Source organism: Teleopsis dalmanni, chromosome 2, assembly GCF_002237135.1.
Source record: "Teleopsis dalmanni isolate 2A chromosome 2, ASM223713v2, whole genome shotgun sequence".
NCBI lineage: Eukaryota > Metazoa > Arthropoda > Insecta > Diptera > Diopsidae > Teleopsis > Teleopsis dalmanni.
In genome coordinates, this window is record NC_051847.1 from 163,180,492 (window position 1) to 163,202,372 (window position 21,881).

Below are 21,881 nucleotides of genomic sequence, written 5' to 3' on the forward strand. Positions count from 1 at the left end.
CGAAAAAGATTTCATATTTCTCTTTTCATATGAATTTGTACATGTCCAGCAAATACAGCCTTCGGACAGTTTTTAGAGTTACATAGTTATAAATGTATATATTTAAGTACCTTGTATTATAGCACTAATATAATTTAATTAATCCACATATACAATAGATGAATTATTTATGATAGATTGGAAATATTCCTAAAAAAAAAGTGAATGTCAATTAGCCATCAAAAGCAAACTCACTAATTGAATTATTCCATAATTGTAATTATTAAATTGTAATTATATTTGCTTTCACTTGGCTTGCTTAAGTAACCTTGATAAAGGAATTTTTATTATTTCCAAAAATTTCAATTATTCATTTATTTATTTTTTTAAATTCAGTAATATTCAATATATTATTTGATTTGACGATAATTAAATTTATAAGGAGAACATGTTAACAATAATAGGCTAATAAAATCTTCATTACGATAATTAGAAGTAATAAGAAAGAAAACGGACATCAAAAATCAACTACGAATTTAAAGTAAGATATTTCTTAAATTTTTAAAATAATTGATTATTATATTTCATTTAAATATAATGCTAATGGTAGTTAAAATTTCAAATAGTAGTTTAAATTTTTACTACTACCATATATTTAACAATTTTAATTAACATTTAACATTTCCTATTGAACGCTAAAATAAGCTCTGTGATTAAAACACAATTACATAAACGTTTTAACTATATAACTAGAATATATATGTAACATAACTCTATTATATATACATTCATATAATATTAGAAACTTACTTTTAAGTGTTACTAAAGCCAATTATTAAACTTTTATTCTTTCTCTAATTTATATTTTTAATACAAAATAGTTTTAGTAAAAACAAAAAACAATTCGCTTTAGTTATACATAATGAAACTTAATAAAAAATATAGCTTATTTCTCGTACAATATTTTGTACTTAACTTAATTCGTATTAATATTTATAAGAACACAATATGGGAAAACAATTGATTATTTATTTCAATAGATTTATTTTTTATAACATTAAAAATAGTGAAACTACTCAAGCCATTTATAAAAGAGAATAAATTAAATTTGTTCTTGGAATGAAATGTTAAGTAATAATTAAGTAAAAAAAAATATTTGATATCATAAGTTAAGTCACACTAAAATCTATTTAGCTTTCTTGCTTTTAGGTGATGGACTCTTAGGTTTTGTTGTAAAACATTTTTTGATCAAAACGATTAGCACTAATAATCCCACAGATGCACTTACTATAATAACAGCATTCTTGTTTTCCGTCAGCAGCTCTAAAGGATTGGATAGCATATCACTCCTAAAAAATTAAAAAAAAATTATTGCATACATTGGCATTTAATATAGAAATAAAATATACATATAGCTAATCTCTGCCGGCACTGGTTCTGGATGAGACTGCTTAGCAAAACCGCTTTGTGCAAACTCGATAAAACTTTTTGGAGTGTACTCCTTTAATTTATAGCGATATAACTTGCCCTGGCGTAAGCTGAAATTAAAGTACATTTTTATATCATTAAATATTACATTATTGTACATAAGATTGTATTAACTTACAATATAAATTCTGGAGATGTTGTAATACCAAAACGTTTCGCGGTTGAAATACCGGCCTCTAGCCTGTTTACACGCGCTACATTAAGACGATGTCTCAGAACAGCTCCTACAGTTTCCCAGACTGCATACAGCCGTTGACAAAAAATGCAATCAGCTGAATAACTATGTTGAAAATTACATTAATACATTAATTGATTTATTTTTAATAATATAAGATGATGCATTATATTTTAACTTACAAGAAAACAAACCAATCACCAGTAGTGGCGCCTGTTGCTGCTTGAGTCAGATGTTCAAAATTTTCATCTGCTAGCTCTTTGACAACCGGTTCTCTATTATCACTAAATAAACGCACTACGTCATCTTCAACAAGGTCTCCGTGGTAGAGTAAAGGAATACCACGTCTAAAAAATACCAAAGACGGTTCCTTTGAAGGATCATAAATACCAACTAACTGACTATTATGGGCTTTAACCACAATAGCACCCAAAGACTGAGTAAGTTCATTATAAATATTCTCAACAAGCAACTCCCACTTATTACAATCCTCGCATCTAGTTTGTGCTGTAATTAAAAAAAATTTTTTAGTTTAATATACGCATAATTTTGCAATGTTGTACTTACTAAACAAAACGATGACGTTGTCATCGCCAGTTAACAAATGCACTAAATCTGAGTCGTCAACCTGTTCAAGGCCTGCGCCCATTCCCCACCCGAATATACACAACAATACAACAAAACTTAAAAGATTCATATTTAAAATTTTTTATAAAAACTGAGCGAGCGAATTAAACAAAAAAAAAAAAATTAACTGACTGTGACATCAGTGTTATATCTTCTGCCGGCTACTTTGTAATCAAAACTAAATAACGTTGCCAACAAAAATGTTTGTTTTTACGGTGTGTTCAGTGTATGCTGTGTTGAATAAAAAATGTTTAAACAAAATTCCACCACATTATAAGAAAGAAATATATTGTACAGCATGTTTATATTGCAGATCATGTCGCTAATAAAAAACTATTTATTTAAAGTTAATTATCTACTTTTAGTATATTTTTTGCCGTAGTATTCTGGAGAGTTTTGTGTTCATATTAATAATTTTAATTTAAAACTAAAACGTGAAGTCAAATATTTAATTCTTATCAACATTTCAAGTGCAAGCGTCTTAATGCTTGACCCTTTCTTTTGAAAAATTATTCCCTGTCCTTTCCCTATCCAGAACTTACTCTTAATCGCTCACGGAAACTTATCAATAGTATACTCTCTTTCTTTCATCACTTAATTTTACAAAAATTTGTGCCAGATATATATTTTTCTTAATTAATGGAATGGGATTTGCTTGTTTAACTTTTCTAAGAAGTATTTTTACTAAGTTTAGATTTGATACTGTGGCTCTTGATGTTTTCCAGTTATAGAAAAAATAATTAAATACAATAACAATAATTAAAAAATTTTTCTGTCCCATGACAATAACTCTAATAGAAGTTTTTTTACAATTATTTTTCTCATTCCATTTTCATCATCCATTCACATCCGCACAGATGAAGCAAAATTATATTTAAATCTTCATTAAATTATTATATTTTCATACGTAGTATTCGTTATCATTTAAAAATTTAGTATCGTGTTACGAGCGGATTCTATTCACTTTCTCACTTAAATCACTTTTTGGAAATTTAATTTCAGCCACTGGATCGTAAAGGCCCAAAGATTACACCCTATTCCAGTAATCTAGGAAAAGGCAGGTATTAAAATACAGAAGGCTAACTATTTAGACAACAAATATATATAAGAGATAAATAAAAACAAGTGAAGGAAACAGTGATGGGGTGGAAGTGTGAGGAGAAAGAGAGGATACTCTTGCTAGATAGTAATTACTAAGAGTAAACTCTGTGCAAGAAGTTGTTGTAACTACGATTGTAGAGCAGGATTAATGAAGAAACGCGAACGTTGCCCTCCAAATCCAAGCGTAAGGAATTAAGAAAGCTTTTACCTTTCATTATTAAGTATGTCGCTGGGAAATTGAGACAGGTAAACAGATTCTACCTGGCTTCAATTAAATAGTAAATTAAATAATAATTTCATTATAGTAAATTAAATAATAAAAAATTGTTTAACTAATAATTATTGTAATAAATTCATAAATTTAAAAATGAATTATATTTCTTTAGTATAACAACTTAATAAATTAAATAATAAATAATAAATTTCCTCAAAAAGACTAAATCTTGTTTAATTATTGCAAAAAAAAATATTCTTTAAAATAAATAAGGAATAAAGTAAAGATATCTTCATATTAGAAAAAAGATACGAAGGATTAATTAATTTTAAATGGAAATGAAAGCGATTCTAAGGTGTTTGCAGTTTGCTTTCACTTGGTAAACAACGTTGAGTGGTTATTATCCTGGCACAGTTTCCTTTCATTAGGCCTTAAGGCTTCCTGTTTGTCAAAGGATGTCGTATCATTCGAGATAAACGATTTTCTTTAGAAATACTACGTTTATTTTCACAGGTAGGGAGTGTTAAAAATTTGTTAAAAATATGTTATACCAATATTTGGTTGCTTTTATCTTGAAAATTAAATAGATAATGGAAAGTTATTTCTTTAGAATTTTTTTAACTTGCTGATAACATACTTTTTGAATAAAAAGGATATTAAATTTGTTTTTTAACAAGTATTTTATATAAATCTAATAAGTGTTAAATATACAAAATAACTTTAAATTTACTACATTTACGTGAGTTTTAAAATGCATTTTAAGAGTTTAAAATCAATTTTAAGAGTATATTGGCATAAAAATCAAAAAATGCTTGTTTTCTGTTGATAAGTCAGAATCTGGACCTGAACTTAAAGTGGCTTTTGTATTGTTTAAAAGCTATGTTTCATGATAAAATTGTTATTAAATTGTTTTTAATGAGTTAAAACTAATTTTAAAACAAACTCTTTTAAGGGTGTTTAAACAAAACAATTTTTAAGACTAGCGCTTTAGGAGCTACGGACAGAAATTTAGGAAATTTAATAAAAAAACGTGTTTGTAATTATAACACCCAATGATTATAGAGATTATAAATATAAATATATATATGTGTAACACATATTTTCTTTTCTTGTTTTAAATTATATATATATAGTCGACCAATACCGAGAAATATTTCTATTCAAAAGATAATGTATTTAGAAAGATAGTGTTTGATATCGCTTTTATTAAATGTTAGATTTGAAATGATATTAAATTGATATAATTACTATATCATTATAATGTCTACCATATTTCAAACCAGATCTTTCGTAATAGGCAGGATGAATTTATTCTTGGCGCATTTTCCGGAACAACATCAAATTTCAACCTTGTATCAACCTAAACTTTGCGAAATTACTTTTTTTTATGATAGAAAAATAATATGTGGACAACAGAAAAATCACAGTCAATCTAGATTTAAAGGCCAGTGATATCACAGTTGGCAACTTTCAATTAGGAATTGAACACTCCATTTCCGCAAGCTTTAAAACTTGTTTTTAGAAACTTGAAATCTATACTTTAATAGATTTCAATACTTTTTGGAATAATATTATTTCCATTTCTTTTATTAAAAAGTTATTGGAAATAATATCCTGTATAATAATTGATATAAAATATACTTAACCTAAAAAATATAGACTTTTGGACTTAATTATTTTCCTCTTTCCATTTTATATCTATTGCTTTATTTACATTCCTTCATTGTTTTAACGAACTTGTAATGATTTAGGCAATATTAAATAATAGTTCTAATATGTATTCTAATATTATTACTAACATATTACTTTATACTCATTTAAAAAAAAATATTAAAAAAAATTAAGGGGATCAATGAAATTGTTGAGAGTTGTCTTTTCAGAAATATAAATTTTAGGTTCAATTTTATAAGATATATAATAAATTCTATTCATAATTAAAAATATATATATTTAAAATTAATGTATAAATACTATTATAAATATTATTCTTTATTAATATATTAAATAATTTTATTATAAATAAATGCAGTCAAACTTCCACAAATCGAACTTCTATAATTCGAATTTTTTATAATTAGAACTAAATAAAGTGCAACAGGGTTAAGAAAGCAAATAACATATAATAACAAAATAGTTCTTTAACTCGAAGTCTCCATAAGTCGAACCTTTCCCTCGCAAGATGGTTTTTAGAGTTATAGAAGTTTGACTGCATATTTGAAATTAAATAAAACTATAACCACCATAGGACCAAATGTCATGCATAAATCTCCATAAGCAATAAATTACTTTCACCATATATAAGAAGAATATATAGAAATATGTATAAAAAAAGACTCATTAAATATTTATTTATTATATTTAAATTTTTATGAAATAATGTATTTAAATTATGATTATTAATTTATTAAAAAAAAATTTAAATAAATTCAATTGTATTTTATTTGTTCAACAAGCTTGAAAACTTTATTTGTGTTAATGTTTTGGGGTGTGAAGAGACAAGTACAAGTATAGTTTAATTTATTAAAGTAAGTATTTAAGTGAAATTTTTTTAGCATTAGACTAGATAAAGATACATTGTTCATTATTGTATACAAATGTGAGTTGATTACACAATAAAATTTAATTTTTTGTGCCTTTTTGTTTTATTTTTCTCTTACTATCCTTAATACTTTACTTAATAAGTTTCAATATAATTAGTTTAAACTATTTATTTATATATATGAAATATATATTTAAGTATTATCTTATAAAGTAATTGGTTAATAGACACCTTTAATATTAACAAACTTCTTTTTATTATTTCATTTTGCACATTTTGGTTACACACTCAAATAATGATAAGATCAGATGTTAAAAAAGCAAAAAAATGTTAATAAAAAAAAATAAATCTACATTTCCAAATAAAATATAAAAACACTTTAGACGATTTTATCGATCTTTCCAATTGAAAATATAAGTTTTAATAAATTGTATTTTTTAAAATTTAAAAACAAATTAAATAAATAAATATAAATAAATAAATAAATTAATAAACAGATTTTTATTTAAAAAAAAACTGTTTAAAGTTTTTGATATAAAAGCAACTAAATTGCAACTCTGGCTTTTTCTTGGTTTAAATTTGGTATAAAACTGGATTACTTTTAAAGAAGGTTGCAAAGCGTAGGGTATACGATCAACATAAATTAAGTATAATGATTTTGCTTTTTGCATTTAATTATTATTTTGTATTTTATTGTGCATTTATTTATTTATCTTAAGAGAGATTTATTTTTTTTATACTTATATGAACTTCAAATTATTTTTTATAGCCAACTTACAATTGTATGTTTTTCGTTTTGTTATTTATATTACTGTAGTTATTATTTAATTATTTTTTTTTTATTTAATTCTGTAAAAACACTTATTAATTTTTTTATAAACATTCTTAATTTGTGCGGAATGGACAAATATTTTTTTATTTATTATCTTAATATTTCAAAAGGAAAATTCTTCGAAATTTTTATATATTTTCACTGACATCAAACTTTTTTTTTTACTATTGTATTGTCTTCTAATATTGGAATCAAATATTTGACTTATTAACAATTAAAAACATTAATATGCGATCTTATATTAATTTAAGCAATTAAAACACACACACAGCCATTAACCTTAAATACAACAATATTTAATTTTTTTAATCTGATTCTTTTATTTAAATAATTTTTTTTACTAATTTTTTGCTTACAATTTTTATATAAACTATCAATATTTTTAGATTTTAGCGAATTGAAAATATTCTTCCTTTTTTTTTAGTTTAATATTTGATGAGTTTGTTATATAACAAAAACTTTTATCTAAATTTTTAATATTTTTAGTTTCTAGGGAATTGAAATATTCTACGTTTTTGTTTAAAATTTGATAAGTGTATTGTTTAACAAAAATTTAATTTATATAAATATATTATAAAACAGTTATTACAATATATATCTTGATGATATATTATCGTATATTTATTTTTTTTCCAAAAAAAAAAAATTCTGTTTTGTTTATGTATTGTAAGTTTTCCAAACCAATGAAAACACTTAAAAGAATTAAATATTATCTCACTTACATTTTTTGGGCTATTGCTACGCCAATGATTATTATGTGATTCAAAACTTTTTCTTAATAGTGTCACAAATATATGACCGTCATATCGTTATAAATCGTCACAGTGCCATATTGCAGTTTGTTCTTGTCTTGCAATTTAAAATGTCAATATAACTAATATGGCATATATGATAAGTTTATGTATGTATAAACTTCTTTAATGACAGTGTAAATAGTTTAATTGAAAATGAAAAGGTTTTTCGAACAGTAGTGAACCACAATAACCAAAATTTTTTAATTTTATATTACTTTAAATAATTAAATTTTTGTTTGACCATATACTGGTCTTGAAAATAATGTTTGTATTTAATTATTCGTAAATAATTTTTTGAAACTGCAAGTACCAGGAATCGAACTCATGCCCTGCCAAATTTGAAGCTCAGAGTCAGCGCACCTTAACTAACTGACCCAAAGCCGTACTTGACTTTTATGTTCGGACATTTTTCTGGAGTTTTTTTATTGTACTGCAACAAATTTGCTTGAAAATACATATTGATCAACTGATAATTTTAAAATAAAATAATTGATACCTAAAATGATGATCGTACTCATGTTATTATCATACTTAATATCATATATTTATTTATGACATTAATATGTTATAGCGAAGTTATGTATCACCATTATATAAATAAATGAATAATTTGAATTCTTTAATTAAATTCACTAAATTATCTTAAGATAAGTTGATAACGATAATTCAAAGTCGATACACAATAAAAATTATTGAAAAAAAATCAATTTTATTATAATGTTATAAAAATTTTATTTTATTCTGTGAGTAATTAAAATAAGAAATGAAATTCGGATGACCAATACTGTGTGTGTGAAGATTTCGTTAAGTTATATTAATAACTCTTCTGTTTTCGTATAAAAAGAAAGATGTGAAATCATACAGAGGAACATTTCGTCTAAAAATTCTCAAAATAATATTTCGACTAATTGAATTCGTCTAACGTGAAGTAAATAGTTTTTGTAAGAAACCTCGTTTGCATATTTTTTTTACCAGTTTTCCATCTCATTTGCGTATAAAATATTTAAAAAGATAATAAATTATAGTATATAACGTTTGTTGAAAAATTCTTGAAATTTGTTAAGAGTTAAATTTTATTTATTTTTTTTTTATTATTATTTAATATTCTAACTACAGCACATACATATATCTCAAATAAGCATCATTAAAACTAAACATATGTTCTAAATATGCCTTATATATTTTTATATATATTTTGGTGAATAAGTTTGCCTTAATTATTTTATTTATTAACAATTTTTATTTTTATTTTTATTTTCATTTTTATTTCTTATTTTTAAACTAACAACACTCAAATATGTAAAGATAAATTTCGTTCTAAAATTTATTACTTAGTAATACAATAACATCAATATAAATATGCACTTATATATATATATATATATATGTATGTATGTATATATATATTATATATCATAAAACATGTTAATTACAACAATTATGATAATACATTTAAAAATATTTAGTATTCATAAGTATATATGAATTGTATTAAAAATGTATAAAAACGAAACTTAAAAATTAAGAGCAGATTTTATCTGCAAATATTAACAAGATATATTCGTAATTTTAAAGTGTGTTTAAATAGAATTCAAACATTAACATTTATTACACAATTTTGTTGCATTTATTTTTATTTCATTATCATAATGAATATTTAAATATTTATTAAATACGAACTTCTGTTCATAATTTCTTCTCTATGAACTCTACATAAATTATCTTTCAGTCTTTTCGAGCAAAATTAATTTTAATTAATTTCCGTTTAATTCAATAAATTTTCTAAACACATTTATGCTTCACATATTAATTTAAAACTTTTATGTAATTAATTTTAATTTAATTAAATTATTTAAAGTAAATTTCGTTGAGAGTAGTTTTAATTTAGAAATACTGATTTTTTTCTTTTGTTTTACGTGAAAGACTCTTCATGCCCGACTTTTCGGCATGTATCAAAATACCACTTGAAGTGCCAAAAGTCGAAACTTTTATATCGAACTTTCCATCAACGCTTATCGCCTGAGCCATGAGTTTGGCTTGCTCTATTGTTGACTCACTGAGTCTGCAATTTAACGATATAAACATAAAAATGGATTATAATGTCACAATTGGTGTGTACTGGTAAGACTTACTTTATTTCAATTTCAGTTCCTTTTAAATCCAATACAGCATTTCCAATGGCAGTTATTTGATCCTCTTTTTTACCGGATAAACTTATTCCCATCCAACGCAGGTGGGGCAAGGATGAAATGAAACAATTAATTAAAGCTGATTCACTCCGTGTTTTTTTCGGTCTATCCAACACAGAAATTCCATCCAGTTTTAAATGGCTTATCGGACTGTTTCGAATAGATTTTGCAATAGCTTTAATTGTTCTTGAGAAATCATCAAAATGTATGATCCAATTGCAAATCTTTAAAGTGTTTAACAATCTAGATTGATATTAAAAACAAACAAAAACAAAAGCAATATATAAGGAATAATACAAAAACTTAATTATTTTTAAAAAAACTTTTACCCAAAGTGTGTATGCAAATTATTAAAGAATTGCACGATACATTTATCATCCAAAATAAGTGGAGATGAATGAGTGCTGTCTACACCAGAGCGTGCTGGTGCTGATAAATCTAATTCTCGTAGGCAAGGAAAGCCACCGATGTATTGCAGTAATTGTGGTCCACGCAAAACATTTTGATCTGGTAAAATTATTTGAGCGCCAGCAAGTTTCAGCACAACAACTGATCTTGACTCAAATATATGGGATACTTTTGTATCTAATTTAACTAAATTCGTTTGCAGACGGCAATTGGCCAGACTCAATTCTCGAATTGATGTCAACGACAGAAACGCTCTTATAATCGAAAGTGTTTGCAAATGCTAAATATTTAATAAAAAATTTTAAAGAAATTAATTTTCCATAAGATAGATTATAATACTTACTTCGATACGGAATGACCAACCATCTAGACTTAACAGACGTAAAGTGGAGCAGCTAGTTAATGCTCTAGCACACATTACAATTACCGAATCTTCTAAACTCAAACGTTGTGAGCCAATACTTAACATCTGCAAACATGGAGATTCACTAGCACCTAGTACAGATGGTAAAATTTCACTTATGCGTGATGATCCCTCGAGTTTCAGAGTATGCATTGTATGCGAAAGACGAACAGTTTCTCCGAGACACATCGAATCTTCTAATGACAATTGTGCCTTACTTAAATCTAAGCCATGCAATTTCGAATTTGATTCGCGTACAGCCAAGAACAAATCGTGCAGTGTGCCTGAATTATGTGGACCTCCTTCGCAAGCAGGTGTTGGATACCACATTTTAGAAACAACGGAATCACATGAACGCTTTTCGACAGATTGCTCCAAAGGTTGTCGTGGCAAGGTCGCTGAACGTCCAATTGACGATTGTGGTACAAATACACCCCGTGGCAATGATGAGAATATACCTGGAGCATATGATTTCGGTGAAGGTACCCCAGGTAAAGAACCTTGCTTAATCAGACAAGAGTTACCTGTGCTACTGCCACTTCCTGAACCTGTAAAAAATATTTATTAATTAACATACAAATAATATAGTGAACTTTCACTTACCCATACTAACGCCACTAGATGATGGCGGATCATCTCGTGCTCCCCAACAAGATGGTAAAGAAAGAAAGCTAATAGGCTTAGTATTAAGTAAAGCTGATAAAGCCGAAATGGCTCCGCGTTCACAACGTAAATGTGGCAATGAAATTCTCGTTATATTAGCACACTTTTCAAGCCCGGTACACAATTGCACTAGTTGAGATGTGCTTAAACCTAAATCTAATAGCAATGAATTTAATTTCGGTTGCCGTGGAATTGTTCTACATAAAGCTGCAACAACTGGCTGCAATTTTAACATTGGTGGATCCTCTTCGATAAGTGTTAAAACTAGCTCAAAGTGTTCCAAACGTGGTTTAAGTAAAAGCCTCGACACACAATTTCCCAAAAATGTGATTTCAGTATCCTTCACATCCATTTCTATAAGAGATGATAAACGTAGTGTTGAAACACTTTCATTTAAAGCTATTGAATCCAAAAATATATCAATAGCTTTTCTTGATTCTGTAAGATTTTGTTTTTCTAATTGATATATAACTTCCAAATTTTTGAGCGTGCACGTAGAACTTTTTAACGCCATACCCCAACCCATTAAATCTGTGGGAACAGAGCGTACTTGTACCCACAAGGGTTTCGTTTCTAATGGAGATATAGGTGGATGCTTCGATATGCCAAGAATATCACATAGAGCTGCTATATTCGCTTCACTATATCCACCAGCCAAAGCTAGAGTAAATACAGTTTGTGGTGATAGCCATAATGGTGTCAATCTTGATAAGAGGATATGTGCGCGTTCGCCAAGTAGTGCCATTGCAAACTTTAATACTTTTAATAATTCTGGATCTAACTCATCTCCAATAGCCATACCTGTAATTTCGGCTGCCAAAAGACCCGGGCGAGATACCAATGACGCAATATAATTAGCTGCTAAAAACTCCATCATTCCAGTGCATATTGGATTAAATACATACTCAGCTTTCTTTTTAGCTGTTTTTCCATATAAAACACATTTATCTAAACAACCCATTATATGATCAGGAGTTGAGCAATACATTTTAATCTCATTCATGGTCAAACAAGTACGTTTCATTTTTATACAAAATAAAGCCAATCTACCTAATTCAGACACCACAGCAGATGAAGCACCGGGGACCACACAATTCATAATTGATTCGACTACGTCCAATTCATCAATAGGCAAGTCACCACCGTGTGCATCAAAAATTGAAGCCACTGCCAAGCAGCCAAGCGGTGTTTTAATTGCTTTACGTAAATGAGGACTTTCCTGAATTGCATCTAACATTCTGGATGGACCACCCCACTGCCCGCCTTCCAAAATCGAAACTGATCTACCCCATGTTAAACCTTCATAAACAATATGTCGCTGAACAATAGGCATTAATTCCATGCAGCTAGATGAATATGTAGTTATAATAACTCTTGCTTCAGGAAATAATCTACCATCAAGTAAATCGTATACATCTGAAGGATAATGTTTTGCAGTTGCGCAAGCGGTAAAACTACCATTTTTATTTTTCTTCGGAGTTACCACAATATTAGCACTAGCGTTACCAGATTTCTGATTGCTTTGGCCGTAGCCATCTAAAATAATCAACAATTTTGGCCCAAGCGATTCCAATGAGTTCCATGCTGCACTAAAACCACCAACTCCACTCGTAAAGGGATTGAGAGATCCTTTCGGCAATATCTCCTAATAGAAAACACATTTTGTTTCACATTTTATTAATTTAGAGTTTTTAAAAATTAAATTACCTTTTCCAAGTAATGAGCAAAACTACGTTTCAATTCATTGAGTGGAATAAATAAGGTTAGCGCTACGGGCGTACCTTTTTGCGGCCATGGTGGTTCCTTCGCCCAAGCATACAAAATTCTTAAACAAAGATTACTTCGTGATGCCCAAGTAGGGCATTCAATTAAGCATCTTCGTGGTGCCTCTAGAAAAGTTCCTTCTTTTGTCTGAAATTATTTTTATTGTGTATGTAAGTAAATATTAAATTTACCTGTAAACATTTTTAATTACCTGTAAAGACACCAAAATCTGGTCAACTGTCAAAGAATCACTAAAACCATGCGAATTTAAACTGAGACGCAAATCTGGTTCAAGACGTGCACTGCATAAGGCACCCGGTTGAATAGGTATTGCCCAGGGTGGAATTACAGGCTCTTTAAAACTTAGTTCTTGATAAAGATTTCTTAAATAATTACTAAGCCGTGCCTAAATTAAAACAATTAATTTAATTCATGCTAGTTCTTGCATTAGCTTTTATACCTGTGGATCTCTTTGAGTTTCCGGAAGACATATTGGTGGCCCCGGTGGTGAAGGACATTCGAGCGAAGCATAAGAACCTGACAACTCACATTCACTTCTGTACACGGGAAGTGAAGTTTTTGGTTGGAACACCTTTTAAAAATAAAATTTTATTTAAAATTAATTTTTATATAATTTTGTAAATATCTAAAAAAATATGTACTCGTAGATAAATATAATTTGTGTAAACAAATTGAATCGATAGAGGAGATCATGTACACAGTTTAAAGCTGCTTACAACAGGAATTTAAAAAGTTTAAAATAATAAAACGATGATGCATATGACATAACACTTAAATTCAATGGAACAAATATCATGAATAAATAGATATGAACTCAAATTAATCACTGGACATTCTCAATTGGAAATGCCCCTATAACTACCACTTTCTAAAGATGAGACTTAGGGACACAGATACTGTGAAATGCTGAATGGAACTTCCGCTCATTTTATCAGCTCGAACCCTGAGTTTGTCAGGAGATGAGCTTAGTAACTTCAATTGACTTTCATTAAACCGATGAAGTATGGGACTTAGAATCAAGAGGAGCCTTTGTTACGTTTATAAGATAGCCTTAATTAGTCCATGTTAGTTTAAAAACCTTTCCTCAGGGCTATTACAATAGATTTTATAGATCATAAATTGCCACTGCTCTTCTGATAATAATTATAGCAAGCAAAAACATCCATCTACGGATAGGATGGAATGGAATAATACATTTATTGCTGATGTTTATAATCCATTTAAAGCTACTCATTAAAGCAATTAATAGGCTTAGATAAAATCAAGTCAGTCACCTATTGTTTAAATTAAAAAGCCTTAATAAGGATTTTATCAAGCACATTAATTAACACAGGAGACAAATTAAATTAGAATTAAATTATAAATTGAGCTTTCTGAACAGTTTTGTATCGTATTAATAAATATAAATATAGACTGAATATGAAAAGATTGCAAGAATCGGGAACGTATAATAAAATTATATTCTTTCGAAATATCATCAAGGTATACACGTCTATTTATTCTGACAAATACTTATATTGTAACGTACAATTGATTCACCAATGATCTGATGCTCCATAGTTGTTTTAAAAACCATAAAATTTTTTATCTTAACAAATATATTATTAAAAAAAAGAGATTTAGCACTAACTAAGAATTCTTATTTTACTGAACAATGCTTTTAGGTGCACCTAACAATCACGTTAGCGTGTATAACAAGGTTATACATATACCTTGTTATACACCATTGTTTTCATATTTTGTAAGATATATAATATATATATATAATATATAAATATTCACTTAACGCCTAATAAAATAATTAAATTGTATAATAACATTAATTAAGTATAGTTCGATACCCACAACTATTTAATAGTAGTGATAAACTCTTGATTTGCGTTATATTATTTATAACCAAATACATCATGCAGAATTCACATGGGATATCCGTGAGATTATGCGAGCTGGTCTACCAAAAATCAAATCAGAGTTAATATATAATTTTTTGATGGCTTCTAAATTATTATAAGATAAGTATAGAAATCGATTATTTATCTATAAGCACATAATCAAATAGTCGTTTTTAAACAAATTCAAGCTATAGCTGCCAAATTTACCACAGATGAAATACATAAATATCAAAAGGAATCATCGAAGTCATGAACACCAAAAATACAGATTTTACACTGACCTATTAGTTATCACGGTTAACAAATCCATCAAAGCGAAAATGGTAAAATTTTTCGATAAGTTATTGTAGATGAGCGCTAAAGCTCCGCAATCATAATGTTAAAACCAAAGAAATATCATTTAAAAAGCAAGACATGGCGATAAGATATAGCGAGCTCGGGATACTTATAAACGTTTTATAAAATATCTCAATCTAATTTTTAAATCTACATGTCTCAAGTAAGGCATATAGAATGCCCTTTTCATGAATATGTATTCGTAACTGATCGGAGAAATTACCAATTCGAAATAGCACTTAGCATTCAATTATAAATAGTAAAATAGTAATATAATAGTAATATATTAATATAATAGTAATATAGTATTATAATTTAATATAAACTATGGTGAACTAAGTTGATTCACAATGAGGTTTTTCATGAACAAGTAATTTGTAATTAAAAAAAGTAACAGACCAGCTAAAAAGCTGGTTATTCACTACGCCCCGCGATAGTTCGTGTCTTCTGAGAGGAATGGAACTGAGCTTATTGACAGGTAATTGTAATATTGTACCATGATCTGCATTACTAATTCGACAAGATAGGCCTATCAGAAGTGTTAGAATGTGGACCTTGCTTGTAAGCGAATGAAACTTCTAGTCATATTTTTTGTGACTGTCTTTGATTTAGGCCAAGAGAAGGTTAATAAATGAGGTCTTTCTATCACCATCTGATATTAGGATGCCCTTAATATCTAACATTTAGCGCTTAATCAAAGGGCGGAGTGTTCAGTTAGAGTCGGTTAACAGAATCTTTTAAATATATTCTTATATATTCAATATATTATATTCAAATACACATTATATATTCAAATATATTCAAATATTCTAAGCTTGTAGACTAACTAGACTTAGAGCTAACTAACTTAACTCATATATAGACTTGTTGCTATCATATAGTCCATCAATATGGTAAGGTATACCATATATGAATGCAGTACTCTGCTTCACTGGGACCCATTATCTCGAGTGTTCTTATCTTATAACCGATTTGTTGCTATCAGCAAGTCCATTATTATGGTATGGTGTATATATGCCATATATAATTGCAGTACTCTGCTTCACTGGGACCCATTATCTCGAGTGTTCTTATCTTATAACAGATTTGTTGCTATCATCCAGCCCATTATTATGGTATGGTGTATATATGCCATATATAATTGCAGTACTCTGCTTCACTGGGACTCATTACCTCAAATATTCTTATCTTATGGCAGACTTGTTGCTATCATTAAGTCCATTATTATGGTATGATATATATATACCATGCCATATTGATGGTGATATTATATCCTGCTATATCATTCTACATTTTGAAGTGGGAAAATATATTTCTTTAAGAAAATTATTTTTTTTTGCATTGGAATCCCTACAAACTGAGTTCGTTACTAGAAATCACTGTGTCATTATTTTATATTATAAAGTAGTAATATATAAATTTAAAATCAAAAATTAATACACATATGCTTATTATAAATTTAGTTAAAAATTTTATACTAATAGTTTTTAAATCAAATTTATTAGGTGATTTATTTTATTATCAAAAAATAATGTTATTTAATTATTTTGTTTTTAATTTATATATGTTTCAACATACCCATGGACCACCTTGATCCCAATAGCCTTCCGTAACACCGTCAGCCCATTGAGACTCAAGCGGTAACTCGGGCTCAAGTGGCCATGTCTGCGGTTTTTGTATTTTAGTTGTAGGTTGCTCCCTACGAGGGCAACCAAACACTGAGAGAGGGCAACCTATATTGGCGTTATGTGTACTTCGGCAGTCAATTAAATTTTATATCATTAATAACAAAACATTCGTAATTAATTACTTCATATTGGCTCGAACTTTGACTCCGTCAATTAATCATGTTAAGTGCAAAATAGTTGGACCATAAAGTCCAAAACAAATATTTGCACTCACACACAATTCCAATTCAATCCTTAGTATCTTAAATGCAAAAACATGAAATATGGCTTAATTGAATTATAAAAATGTTAAAATATGTGCGGATTTACACAAACGCTTTAAGCAAACCAAATCCTTTTGTTTTGCCCACGACACATAAAAATTATAATTTTTGCTTGCATTTCGTGCAAAATAATTTAATGCAAATTCGTATTTGCATTCAGTTTCAGATACAGCAACATCTACAGCTACAGCTACAGCTACAGCTACAGCTATAGATACAGATACAGATTCAGACTCAAATAGATTCAAACTCGAACTCAATGTGGCATTGTTTTGTTTTTTGTATTTTGTAGATGCGAAATATTTGAAACAATATGGCTGGGCTTAGTGCGTTGAAGCTGTGCGCTGGATACTCTTCTGTGGAAAATAATTTGTGATGCATGTGAATCCTTTGTGTTTCGTGCTTCTTTTTATTTACGAATTAAATTGAGTAAATGTAGATTTTGTAGATTTTGTGGGTTTATGGGTTTGTGCAGGCGCTTCGAGAGCACGCACGCACATTTGCGATATAAAATATTTATGCTGCATGTACAAAAATTATATTTAAACGGACCACATGGAATATATCAGCAGATAAAGGGAAGGTAAGGATGGTAAGGTTTCTGCGATTCAAAGAGATGCAAAGTATGAGATGCTACAAAGACATAAATTTTGAAATTCAGTTTAAAGGACCATCAAGATACTTTATACTTTCGCTGGCAGCGCCATAAAATTAAGCAAATTGCTGTTATGCATTTCAAATTCACTTCACAAAATTTGACACAATTTATTTTTGTTTAAAAATAAAATTTGAATATTCGAAACTTTCATGAATGTTGCAAATATTTCATTAAAAATATTTTCAACAGTTTCACACAAAAAAAAAATTCTTTATTCATTATTCATTATTCATTACATTAATATTTGGAATATTTGGAATATTTCACTACATACGATACTTGACGATGGATGTAATGCAGCGATATGAATTAAGTAATAAGTATAACATAATACATTAGTACTTGGTGAAAGGAGGAGAAAAATTTTTCAATTTCACAGTTGAAGGATACTTGCATCTCCCATCGAATGCAATAAGTACATTGCCATGAAAAAGGACAAGAGCAGCAGTTATAAATAATATGTCCTTCGTTAGACTAGTTTCTTTTTCAAGAATTGCTTCCATTTAACATTTTCAAATATTTGCTCCTGCAGCAGAGCTAAGGAAGAGCTTCCATATGGCAGGAGTACAATTGTAAATGCACCACAAGTCACCCACATAGTTAAAATATAAATCCAAAACAATTGCATTTAAGTGGGGATCAACTACAATAAAAATTTTCTTTGTATGTATGCGAAAACGCAGCCACACACAGATACAGCCACAAACTAAACTCTTTTCTAAACTAATTTGCTTCGATTATTTGTTAAGCTTTTAGTATTAATATTAAATTCCTTTGATGTGTTTGAGTCTCTAAAAAAAAATGTCCTTTCCACAAAGTCTGCAATTTTGCACAAACATCTCTTGCATTACTTATTGAACTTTTTGTTTAATAAAATCTACCACAGAACCGTTGAGTTTCGCATTTAATATCTCACAAATAGTAAAACTTTTTGCACTTTTAACCACCGAACAACAACTACACAACTTAAATTTATTAACTTTATTTATGGTGCATTAATTTTTATGGTGTAAAAAAGATTAAGAACAGGAGATAGATTTTATTTGGAAAAGAAATTATCCGTGCACCATAAAAAACCGAAGTAAAGTATCCGAGCTCTAAGTTTTAACTGAATCTATACTCCAAAAGATGTATCTCTAAGATACAAAATATTTAACGAAACCACGACACAGACTCTTATACCAGTAGCAATGTTATACGAGTTGTCTCGTTAAAAGATGCTGTTGTACTCTTATAAAACGTTTGAAAAGAGCAACGGTTTGTTGATAACAAACCGGCACACGAGGACACAAAAACATTTATCAATAAGGAATCTTATCAGGACTACTCTAAGGCAAACAAGTGTGAATCCAAACAACGAACGCAGTTGCACAATAGCAACAAACAAACGCAACACTTTGCCAAATAAAACCTTTGTAAATATTTTGAATGATAAACTGATAATACTGAATCCTTAAGGACATCCAATAATTCTTATCAAAATTTTTATAAAGGAAAAATATTTAATATTGATGAATAAAGAATAAATGGGCTTTAGTGAAGAAACTATTATTATTATTATTATTATATTATATTATATTATTATTAAAATATTATATTATTATTATATTATATTATTATTAAAATATTAATTTATTATTATATTAAATTATTATTTTAATATCATATTTAATGTGATATTATCACTTATCATAATATTTTTTAATCATAATTTTTTTTTAATTAGAATTATATTTCATATTAACAAAAACTTAATTTAAATGATAGATGAAATGAATTTCTTTAGAATATATTTTTAAGACCAAATAAAAAAAAATATCCTTCATAATAATACTGAATCCTTAAGGATATTTAAAAATTCTTATCAATATCACAAATTTTTGTAAAGGAAAAATATTTATTATAAATAAATAAATAATAAATAAATAAATGGGCACTAGTAAAGAAAATATTTATTATTATAATATTATATTATATATTATTTTATTTATTTATTATTTTAATAACATATTATAATGTGATATTATTATCACATATCATAACATTTTTTAATCATATTTTTTTTTAATTAGGTAAATATTTCATATTAATAAAAACACTAAATGAATTGAAATGAATAGATGAAAAGAATTATTTTAGACTATATTTTTAAGATCAAATAAATATCCTTAAGGATATTCAAAATTATTATCAACATTTTTATAAACACAAAATATTAACATTAATGAATAAAAGAAAGGCGCTAGTGAGAATACTATTATTTTAATAACATATTATAATGTGATATTATTATCACATATCATAACATTTTTTAATCATATTTTTTTTTAATTAGGTAAATATTTCATATTAATAAAAACACTAAATGAATTGAAATGAATAGATGAAAAGAATTATTTTAGACTATATTTTTAAAACAATATACAAAAAAAAAAAACAATGTCATTCAGAATAATACCTAATCCTTAAGGATATATAAGAATTCTTATCAAAATTTTATAAAAATTTATTTAAATTATTTATTTAAATTTTTTTATTTAAACCATTAAAAATTTTAATGGTTTTGTATTAATGAATTTAAATGGGTTTTAGTGAAGAAAATATTTATAATTTAAACATAAAGACATAATATTTAATATTTTTTAATAATATTCTTTTGATTTAGAAAAATATTTCATTGTAAATATACAAATAAATTGAACTATAAACATAAAATGAATTATTTTTTATTTTAAACCAAATAAAAAAAAATCCGAAATAATACTGAATCCTTAAGATATAAAAAAACTGTTATCAAAATTTTTTTGAAAGTAAAATATTTTATATTAATGTATTTAAGCGAGCTTTAGTGAATAAAATATTTAAAATAAATGATAAAGGATATTTAAAATAAAAGATTTTAAATTAAAACTTAAAGTTATGTTTGATAGTTAGTTGTGGTGGATGGAGGAACAAATCCTCGTCAATTAGCTAAGAAAGTCGTGTTAAATCCACAAATTCTCGTAATAATAGGTAGTAAAGAGACATTCAAGCTAGAACCAACGAGAGGCATTTATAACATAAATGTATAATAGTTAATAAATTTTATTTATGTTCTATTTTATTCAGAAAAATATTTTAAACTATATTTTTTACATTAAATAAAAATATAAAAAACTTTAATAGTTAGAACAACCTTCTAAACACCCTTCTAAACACATTATATCCGCTGTAGCTAAAATTACTTATATTAATAAAATTAAGACTTGGTCGTTTCTATTGGTATAAGCTAATTTATAAATGTTAAATAACGTGTTTGTTTATATTTTACATATAAAACATGTGACAAATATTGCAATTTTTGGGAATTTCATGTCTAGGAAATTTATTTTTAATTTTGCATTTGATATTTTTCGTCTCAAATGAGTTGATTTATTTATAATGAGCTCATTTTTATGCAACCTCTTTGTGTGGTTAATTATCCTCATTAGCAGCCTTAATGACCAACGGCTCTGCCCTAGTCTCCGTTTAAATGAGACCAGTGGAAACATGGTATTACACAAGCTACTGATTTTAATATGTAATTTATATTATTTAATACATAATTAATACTTTATATTGCAGAATTATAAAAGATATTGGGTATTTAGAGTTATAGAAATTGAATTGCTTAATGTTATTTATAACAGATACTTTGAGGTAATAAACTCATAGATTATAAGCATAACTCAGAAGTTAATAAATAGATTTAAATTAATCAAAACTCGAAAGAAAAACAATAAATTGAGAAGTCTCAGGTGATCTTCGCATTAATTGACATTCGTTATTACGCATAACCCGTACATAACAACAACAATAGAAAAAATAT

The 21,881-nt window shown here is 27.3% G+C and overlaps 2 protein-coding genes across 4 annotated transcripts in view; both read right to left on the bottom strand.

The window, feature by feature from the left end:
• Nucleotides 1-944: 944 nt before the first annotated feature.
• On the bottom strand, nucleotides 945-2,443 carry LOC119679837 (thioredoxin domain-containing protein). The gene is made up of 5 exons (XM_038092406.1): nucleotides 2,210-2,443; nucleotides 1,825-2,149; nucleotides 1,586-1,747; nucleotides 1,389-1,517; nucleotides 945-1,328 (listed from the first exon to the last, which is right to left on the bottom strand). Exons 1-5 carry the CDS (start codon nucleotides 2,337-2,339, stop codon nucleotides 1,166-1,168), a joined length of 909 nt encoding a protein of 302 aa, XP_037948334.1. The 5' UTR covers nucleotides 2,340-2,443; the 3' UTR covers nucleotides 945-1,165.
• A 7,159-nt stretch (nucleotides 2,444-9,602) lies between these two features.
• The window catches only part of LOC119678555, a 36,973-nt gene continuing 24,694 nt past the window's right edge, over nucleotides 9,603-21,881 (bottom strand). For all 3 annotated transcript variants that reach the window (XM_038090444.1, XM_038090443.1, XM_038090442.1), the window contains 8 exons: nucleotides 13,637-13,768; nucleotides 13,388-13,582; nucleotides 13,120-13,323; nucleotides 11,353-13,057; nucleotides 10,690-11,297; nucleotides 10,268-10,626; nucleotides 9,882-10,181; nucleotides 9,603-9,811 (listed from right to left, as the gene is read on the bottom strand). In XM_038090444.1, coding sequence (XP_037946372.1) covers nucleotides 9,634-9,811; nucleotides 9,882-10,181; nucleotides 10,268-10,626; nucleotides 10,690-11,297; nucleotides 11,353-13,057; nucleotides 13,120-13,323; nucleotides 13,388-13,582; nucleotides 13,637-13,768 — 3,681 coding nt within the window. In that variant the 3' untranslated portion in view covers nucleotides 9,603-9,633. The remainder of the gene's footprint in view (nucleotides 9,812-9,881; nucleotides 10,182-10,267; nucleotides 10,627-10,689; nucleotides 11,298-11,352; nucleotides 13,058-13,119; nucleotides 13,324-13,387; nucleotides 13,583-13,636; nucleotides 13,769-21,881) is intronic.

Coding starts and splice junctions, on each gene's coding strand:
- LOC119679837 (XM_038092406.1), bottom strand. CDS start 2,339: ATGAATCTTTTAAGTTTTGTTGTATTGTTGTGTATATTCGGGTGGGGA. Junction 2,150..2,209: donor CAACGTCATCGTTTTGTTTA/GTAAGTACAACA, acceptor TTTTAATTACAG/CACAAACTAGATGCGAGGAT. Junction 1,329..1,388: donor CCGGCAGAGATTAGCTATAT/GTATATTTTATT, acceptor TTAATTTTTTAG/GAGTGATATGCTATCCAATC.